The 9,190-nt window shown below is 43.4% G+C and overlaps 1 protein-coding gene across 1 annotated transcript; it reads left to right on the forward strand.

Annotated features, from left to right (window-relative positions):
• Positions 1-2,273: 2,273 nt before the first annotated feature.
• LOC307096328 (RING finger and CHY zinc finger domain-containing protein 1-like) lies at positions 2,274-4,524 on the forward strand (the record flags this gene model as incomplete). Its single annotated transcript, XM_079765913.1, is given in 3 exon segments — positions 2,274-2,536; positions 3,673-3,809; positions 3,812-4,524. Coding segments are annotated over 3 exon segments (783 nt in total). The 3' UTR covers positions 4,195-4,524.
• Between the last annotated feature and the right edge of the window lie 4,666 nt (positions 4,525-9,190).

The following is a 9,190-nucleotide window of genomic DNA, read 5'->3' on the forward strand; positions in this document are numbered from 1 at the left end:
CAGAAACCCTGAGAGGAGCAATCATGGGGAGACAAAGAAACAGCCCGCATACAAAAGAAAATGAGGAATCACCAGAAAAGGAAATAAAAGAAATGGAGGCAAGAGATATGACAGAGAAAGTATTCAGAGCAGTGGTCATAAGGTCATTGAAAAGGATGCAAGACAAATGTAACAATTTGTGTAAGAACCAAGAGGAAATGAAGAAGAACCAAGAAGAAATGAAAAATGACATCGCTGCAATAAAGAACTCAATAGAAAGCATCAACAGTAGAATAGAAGAAGCAGAGTACTGCATCAGTGAGCTAGAAGACAGGTAGGAAAAAATAGCCAAGCAGAACAGCATCTAGAAAAATAACTTTAAAAACAGGAGGAGAGCCTAAGAGAACTTTGGGACAACACGAAAAGAAACAACATCCGCATAATAAAGGTGCCAAAAGGAGAGGAAACTGAGCAAGGAATAGAAAACCTGTTTGAAGAAATATTGTCAGAAAACTTCCCTGATATCAGGAAGAAAAAACTCACAGAAGTCCAAGAAGCTCACAGAGTCCCAAACAAAATGAACCCAAAAAAACTGATGCCAAGACATATTACAATTAAATTGGCAAACACCAACGACAAAGTAAGAATCTTAAAGGCTGCCAGAGATAGACAGAATGTTACCTACAAAGGATTTCCCATCAGACTATCAACTGATTTCTCAACAGAAACATATCAGGCCAGAAGGGAATGGAATGAAATATACAAAGTCATGCAAAGCAAGGGTCTGAATCCAAGAATACTGTACCCAGCAAGGCTATCAATCAAAATTGAGGGTGAAATCAGGAGCTTCACAGACAAAAAAAGGACTAAGGGAGTTTATTACCAACAAACCAGCAATGCAAGAAATGCTAAAGGGTCTGCTGTAAAAAGAAGAAATAGGAAGCAAAAAAGGAACACAGGCATAAAAAATAAAAATGGTGACAAACAAGTACATATCAATAATGTAAGTTAATGGAAATGGATTAAATGCCTCAACAAAAAGACATAGGATAGCTGAGTGGATAAGAAAACATGAACCATATATCTGCTATCTATAGGAAATCCACCTCAGAACAAAGGATTCATACAGACTGATGGTGAAGGAATGGAAAAAGGTTTTTCAGATGAATGAAAATGAAAAAATAGTTGGGGTAGCAATACTCATATCTCACCAATTAGACCTCAAAGTGAAGGACATAACAAGAGATAAGGAAGACCACTTCATAATACTAAAGGGAGCAATTCAACAAGAAGATATAACTCTGGTAAACATACATGCACCCAATACAGGAGCACCCAAATACATAAAAAAACTTCTGGAGGCTATCAAGGGAGAGATTGACAGCAATACAGTCATGGTAGGGGACTTTAATACCCCCATTAACACCACTGGACAAATCCTCTAAACAAAAAATCAGCAAAGAAACATCAATCCTAAATAACTCACTAGACCAGATGGACTTAATTCACATCTTCAGAACATTTCACCCCAAAGCCACAGAATATACATTCTTCTCAAGTGCACATGGGTCATTTTCAAAGATAGACCACATATTAGGACACAGGCAAAGTCTCTTCAAATTCAAGAAGATATAAATCACATCAAGCATCTTCTGAGATCACAATGACATAAAACTAAAAATCAACTACAATAAAAAAAATTTTAAAATCAAACACCTAGTGGCTAAACAGCATGCTATTTAACAATGATTGGGTTGCCAAAGAGATCAAAGAAGAAATAAAAAGCATCATGGCAACAAATGGTAATGAAAATATAACAATCTAAAATCTATGGGACACAGTGAAAGCAGTTTTGAGAGGGAAGTTTATAGCTCTATAGGCTTATCTCAAAAAAACAAGAAAAATGGTAATAGGAGGGGCCGCCCTGTCAGGTGCGAATGCAGCCAGAAAGGGCCCCTTCCCCAGGGGCCACCGGGCGTCTCTGCGCTGCTGCTGTCCTTCAGGCCGAGCCACGCCCCAGAGTTAGGGCGGGTTGCTATGGAGTCGGGAAAGCAAAGGCTACCTAAGAGTCATTACCGTTAGCAGCGAGGACAGCGACTAACGTGGATGACAGAGATTGAGTCTTCCTCGGCTTCCGCCCCATCAGCCGGAAATCCGACTGCTCCGGGTCACGTGCTCAGCCGCCATATTGGCTCTCTTGGCCAAAGCAGCCGAGAGGGCGGTGCTGCTTCTCTGCACATAGTTTCCATCCCAGGAGAAGGGTCCTTGGAGTGTGTGAAGGGGAGGGAGAGGAGATGGCGGCCTTGGTGCGAGAAGATGGCACTCGAGGCCCAGAGCAAGGACGGCGGGGCTGCGAACATTATGACAGAGGATGTCTCTTGAAGGCACCTTGCTGTGACAAGTTGTATACTTGCCGGTTGTGTCATGATAACAAGGAAGATCATCAGCTAGATTGCTTTAAAGTAAAGGAAGTACAGTGCATAAATTGTGAAAAAATTCAAAATGCCCAACAGACTTGTGAAGAGTGTAGCACATTGTTTGGAGAATATTATTGCAATACTTGAAGCCCGGTGCACAAAATTTGTGCATGGAGGGGGGTTGTCCCTCAGCCCAGCCTGTACCCTCTCCAATCTGGGACCCCTGGAGGGATGTCCGACTGACCGTTTAGGCCCGATCCCGGTGGGACATCCCTCTCAGAATCCAGGACTGCTGGCTCCCAACTGCTTGCCTGCCTGCCTTCCTGATTGCCCCTAACCGCTTCTTCCTGCCAGCCTGATCACCCCCTAACCACTCCGCTGCCAGCCTGTTTGCCCCCAACTTCCCTCCTCTGCTGGCCTGGTCACCCCTAACTGCCCTCTCCTGCAGGGTTGATCACCTCCAACTGCCCTCCCTTGCAGGCCTGGTCCTTCTCAACTGCCCTCCCTTGCAGGCAGGGTGCCTCCCAACTGCCCTCTCCTGCTGGCCATCTTGTGTCCACATGGGGGCAGGATCTTTGACCACATGGGGCAGCTATATTGTGTGTTGCAGTGATGATCAATCTGCATATTACTCTTTTATTAGATAGAATAGAGGCCTGGTACAGGGGTGGGGGCCAGCTGGTTTGCCCTGAAGGGTATCCCTGATCAGGGTGGCGGTTCCCTTGGGGCATGGGGCGGCCTGAGCGAGGGGCCTGTGGTGGTTTGCAGGCCGGCCACGCCCCCTGGCAACCCAAGCGGAGGCCCTGGTATCTGGAATTTATTTTCCTTCTACAATTGAAACTTTGTAGCCTGGAGCGGAGCCAAGCCTGGGGCTCCCTCTGCAGCGGCAGCCATTTCTGTTGGGGTTATAATTGAAACTTTGTTGCCTTAAGCGGGTGGGCCCGGCCAGGGTATGCAGAAAGCTTTGCTTCCCCTGTTGCCGGTGGCAACCCTGGCCTGCTCTTTCAAGCTCCATTCTGACGCCATTTCTGTTTGAATTTGTTTACCTTCTATAATTGAAACTTTGTAGCTTGAGTGGAGGCTTAGGCCTGCAACGGCTGACGGAAAGCTTGTTTCCCTCTGTTGCCTGGGAAACCTTGCTCTCTGTGGCTGTAGCCATCTTGGATGGGTTAATTTTCATACTCGCTCTGATTGGATGGCGGGTGTGGCTTGTGGACGTGGCTTGTGGGTGTGTTGGAGGTATGGTCAATTTGCATATTTGTCTATTATTAGGTAGGATATGCTATCTGTTTGACAAAGACAAGAAGCAGTATCATTGTGAAAACTGTGGAATTTGTAGGATTGATCCAAAGGAAGATTTTTTCCACTGTTTGAAATGTAACTTATGCCTAGCTATGAATCTCCAAGGAAAGCACAATGTATTGAAAATGTTTCCCGGCAGAATTGTCCAATATGTTTGGAGGACATTCACACATCTCATGTTGTTGCCCATGTCTTGCCATGTGGACATCTGTTACATAGAACATGTTATGAAGAAATGTTGAAAGAAGGCTACAGATGTCCATTATGTATGCACTCTGCTTTAGATATGACAAGGTACTGGAGACAGCTGGATGATGAGGTAGCACAGACTCCTATACCATCTGAATATCAGAATATGACTGTAGATATTCTCTGCAATGATTGCAATGGAAGATCTACAGTCCAGTTCCATATATTAGGCATGAAGTGTAATATTTGTGAATCCCACAATACTGCTCAGGCTGGAGGTTGTAGAATTTCACTAGATCAGCAGTGACCAGCATATACTGCACTGGAAAACTCAGCATTTTCTGATAGAAAAAGCTATCTTTAGTATCCTATTGTCATAATGTGTCAGAATCTATGCATTAGAGTTGATGTGTTTTGTACTAGTGTCACAGCATAAAGTCATTTACAAATACTTAAGGATTCAGGGTCTCTTTATAGAATTATCATATCTATATTTAATTAAAGCCACTACACCTGTGTTTTGATTGAAAATGCCTTTACTGTCAGTTGTTTGGAAGCCAATGATATTTGCCACTGAACCTTACATCCATAGAAATATGTTATACTTTCATGGAACTTTGCTTTAAGTGGCACTCTGCATGCAGAATTCATTTCCAGTTTGATAGAACTGTAATTCTAAGTATTATTCTTGACTTTTTAAGGGCTGTACTATAATAAGAATATGTTCTATCTTACTGTTAAAATCTAATTCCATATGCTTTAGAAATTTCTAAGACAGTCCTTTGGATCTTGTAAATGTGAATTTTGACATAATAACTGCTAATAAAATTATATTGAAACATTGTTTTATAAAAAAAAAAAAGAAAGAATGCCGAAACCGGTTTGGCTCAGTGAATAGAGCGTCGGCCTGCGGACTGAAGGGTCCCAGGTTCGATTCCGGTCAAGGGCATGTACCTTGGTTGTGGGCACATCCCCAGTAGGGGGTGTGCAAGAGGCAGCTGATCGATGTTTCTCTCTCATCGATGTTTCTAACTCTCTATCCCTCTCTCTTCCTCTCTGTAAAAAATCAATAAAATATATTTTTAAAAAAGAAAGAAAGAAAAATGGTAATAAACTGTCTAACCCTACAACTCAAAGAGTTAGAGAGAGAGCAACAGAAAAGGCCCAACATAAGCAGAAGGAAGGAAATAATAAAGATCAGAGTGGAGATAAATGACATAGAGATTTAAAAAAAAGATCAATGAAACCAAGAGCTGGTTCTTTGAAAGGATAAACAAGGTTGATGAACTTCTAGCCAGGCTCACCAAGAAGCAAAGAGATAGGACCCCAATAAACAAAGTCAGAAATGAAAGAGTGGAAGAAACAACCCATCCACAGAAATAGAAATGATTGTGAAAAAATACTATGAACAACTTTATTCCAACAAAATGGACAAACTAGATGAAATGGACATGTTCTTAGAAAAATACAGCTCCCAAACTCAATCAAGAAGAATAAAAAATCCAGAATAGGCTGATAACTACCAAAGAAATTGAAGCAGTGATCAAAAATCTTCCAGCAAACAAAAGCCCTGGTCCAGACGGCTTTATAGGGGAGTTCTACCAAGCATTCAAAGAAGAACTAAAACCTATCCTCGGAGGGAAAAAGATGGCGACTGGCAGGAAGGTAGAGAGAGAGAGAGTATGAGTGAGGAACCCATGGAGGAGAGTGTAGACGTGTGGTGTGTGTGTGTGTGTGTGTGTGTGTGTGTGTGTGTGTGTGTATGAGCTAGGGTCAGTTGGATTCTGCAGGTCTTCAAGGGGGCTGCCTAACCGGGCAGTCCTGGACGGCGGAGCCCCGCGCACAAAGCGGACACTTCTCGGCGGCTGGTGCGGATGCGGAGACCATGCCATCTTGAGAAACAGAGCTGCCTGAGACTTGGATCCTGGCTTCTGACACAAACCAGGACCCTGCAGCCACTGGGGACAGAGAACTGCTGTCACAGCTTCAGACCAACAAACAGTGAGAATCCAGACTTCCCGGCAGATTTCCGTGAGTCAAAGAGCCTATCCCCCTCCCCGCAGGTGCGCGGATAGCGCCATAGTAACTGATAGACCCGCCCCTCGCCCAAGCTGCAGAGGGCCCTCAGCCTGGAAATAGCGCCAAAGTAACTGATAGACCCGCCCCTCACCCAAGCTGCAGAGCTTTGTGCAGGGACGCGCTCCCCCTTACAGAAGTTGGCGTGTGGGACAGAAGCAGCTCCCCGTGGGGGAAATCTGTCAGTGCGCACAGAGGGCTCCCCTTCGGGGAATTTGGGGGAATTTGGCTTGCGGGTCACAGCTCCCCCTTCGGGGAATCATAGAGCGTGCACAGAGGGGCTTCCCTTTGGGGAATTTGGCATGCAGGACGGACTCCACCCCCCTTCGGGGAATCTGGGAGAGTGCACGGAGCCAATTCACCTTCAGGAATTTGAGAGTGTGCGCCCTAGCCGGTTTGGCTCAGTAGAGAGAGCACACACAGGATGCAGCTCCACTTCAGGGAATTTGGCACGCCGGACACAGCTGCCTGGGATCCCTGACTCACAGCGCATTCACACTAAGAGCCAGCGACCCCAATTGTTGGTGCATGCACACAAAGGGACCCTGATTCTCAACGAGAAACCGCACAAAGCAACAGAGACTCTGACACTCGATTCTTGGTGCAAAGTCTGACCCCTGGCACATACTAAGGATCTCATTTTTGGCACATACCAACAGTGTGGTGCAGACAGGGCCCCTGATTCTAAGTGTGCACACGAGACCACACGGAACACAGGGGACACTGACCCTGGGCAAGTCTGGTTCCCACCAACCAAAGGCAGCCACACGTCCTAGTGTCAGAGCACTTCAGTGAAACTCGGGTGGAGCGAAGTCCCCACAGCACACGGCCCAGGTCCACGCAAACGGAAGCTTGAGCTTTCTGGTGATAGCCAGAATGGGGAAACGAAATAACTCACAGAGGAAAGAAAATGTGGAGTCGCCAAGAAAGGAAATTAGTGAAACTGAAGCTTGCAACATGAACGAAAAGGAGTTCAGAGTAATGGTCGTGGAATTTATACATCAGATGAATGAGAAAATCAACAACTTATGCAAGAATCAGGAAGAAATGAAAAGTGATATAGCTACAATCAAAAACACCATGGAAAGTTTCAACAGTAGACTACAAGAAGCAGAGGACCGAATTAGTGAGTTAGAAGATCAGGTACAGAAATAAGCTCAATCTGAACAGCAATTGGAGAAAAAAATTAAAAAGCAGGAGGAAAGCCTAAGGGAGCTTCGGGACAACATGAAACGAAGTAACATGCGTATAATACGGCTGCCAGAAGGACAAGAAGAGCAGCAGGGATTAGAAAATCTATTTGAAGAAATAATGACAGAAAACTTCCCAGATATGGGAAAGATAAAAGTTACGCATGTACAGAGAGTTCCAAGCAGGATCAACCCCAAAAGACCCACACCAAGACATGTCATAATTTCAATGGCAAATATAAATGATAAAGAGAGAATCTTAAAGGCGGCAAGAGAGAGACAGAGAGTTACCTACAAAGGAACACCCATCCGATTGTCAAATGATTACTCAACAGAAACACAACAAGCTAGAAGTGAATGGAAGGAGGTATACAAAGTGTTGCAAAGCGCCGAAACCGGTTTGGCTCAGTGGATAGAGTGTCGGCCTGCGGACTGAAAGGTCCCAGGTTCGATTCCGGTCAAGGGCATGTACCTTGGTTGTGGGCACATCCCCATTGGGGAGTTTGAAGGAGGCAGCTGATCGATGTTTCTAACTCTCTATCTCTCACCCCTCCTCTCTGTAAAAAATCAATAAAATATATATTTTTAAAAAAAGTGTTGCAAAGCAAAGGACTGAATCCAAGAATACTATATCCAGCAAGACTATCAATCAAAATTGAAGGGGAAATCAGGAGCTTCGCAGACAAAAAAAGGCTCAGGGAGTTTATCACCACCAAACCAGCAATGCAAGAATTGGTAAAGGGAATACTGTAAAAAGAAGAAATAAACAGGTAAGAAGGAATACAGACACAAAAATAGATATGACTACAAACAAATACCTTTCAGTAATAACTTTAAATGTAAACGGACTAAATACTCCAATCAAAAGACATTGAGCGGCTGAATGGATAAAAAAACATGACCCATATATATGCTGTCTACAAGAGACCCACCTCAGAACAAGAGACACACAGATGGAAAGTGAAGGGATGGAAAAATATCTTTCAGGCAAATGGAAATGAAAAAAAAGCTGGGGTAGCAATACTTATATCTGACAAAATAGACTTCAAAGTAAATGCCATAACAAGAGATAAGGAAGACCACTTCATAATACTAAAGGGAGAAATCCAACAGGAAGAAATGATTCTGGTAAACATATACTCTCCCAATATAGGAGCACCCAAACACATAAAAAAACTCCTGAAGGATATCAAGGGAGAGATTAATAGCAATACAATCATAGTAGGAGACTTTAATACCCCACTATCACCATTGGACAAATCCTCTAAACAAAAATTCAGCAAAGAAACAGCAATCCTAAATGACTCACTAGACCAGATGGAATTAATTGACATCTTCAGAACATTTCACCCCAAAGCCACAGAATATACATTCTTCTCAAGTGCACATGGGTCATTTTCAAAGATAGACCATATGCTGGGTCACAGGCAAAGTCTCTTCAAATTCAAGAAGATAGAAATTATATCAAGCATCTTCTCAGATCACAGTGGCATAAAACTGGAAATCAACTACAATAAATACAATCCAAAGAAATCAAACACATGGAGACTAAAAAGCATGCTATTAAACAAGGACTGGGTCACCAGAGAGATCAAGGAAGAAATAAAAAACATCATGGCAAGAAATGACAATGAAAACACAACAATCCAAAATCTATGGGACACAGAGAAAGCAGTCTTGAGAGGAAAGTTCATAGCTCTACAAGCCTATTGCAAAAAACAAGAAACAATGGTAAGAAATTACCTAACCCTACAACTCAAAGAGCTAGAAAAAGAGCAGCAAGAAAAGCGCAGTGTAACCAGAAGGAAGGAAATAACAAAGATCAGAGTGGAGATAAATGACATGGAAACCAAGAAACAATACAACAGATCAACAAAACCAGGAGCTGGTTCTTTGAAAGGATAAACAAGATTGATGGACCTCTAGCCAGGCTCACCAAGAGGCAAAGAGAGAGAGGACCCAAATAAACAAAATCAGAAATGAAAGAGGTGAAATAACAACAGACCCCGATGAAATACAAAGAATTGTTACAAAATA

Source organism: Cnephaeus nilssonii, assembly GCF_951640355.1.
Source record: "Cnephaeus nilssonii genome assembly, chromosome: X".
In the NCBI taxonomy this organism is placed as follows: Eukaryota; Metazoa; Chordata; class Mammalia; order Chiroptera; family Vespertilionidae; genus Cnephaeus; species Cnephaeus nilssonii.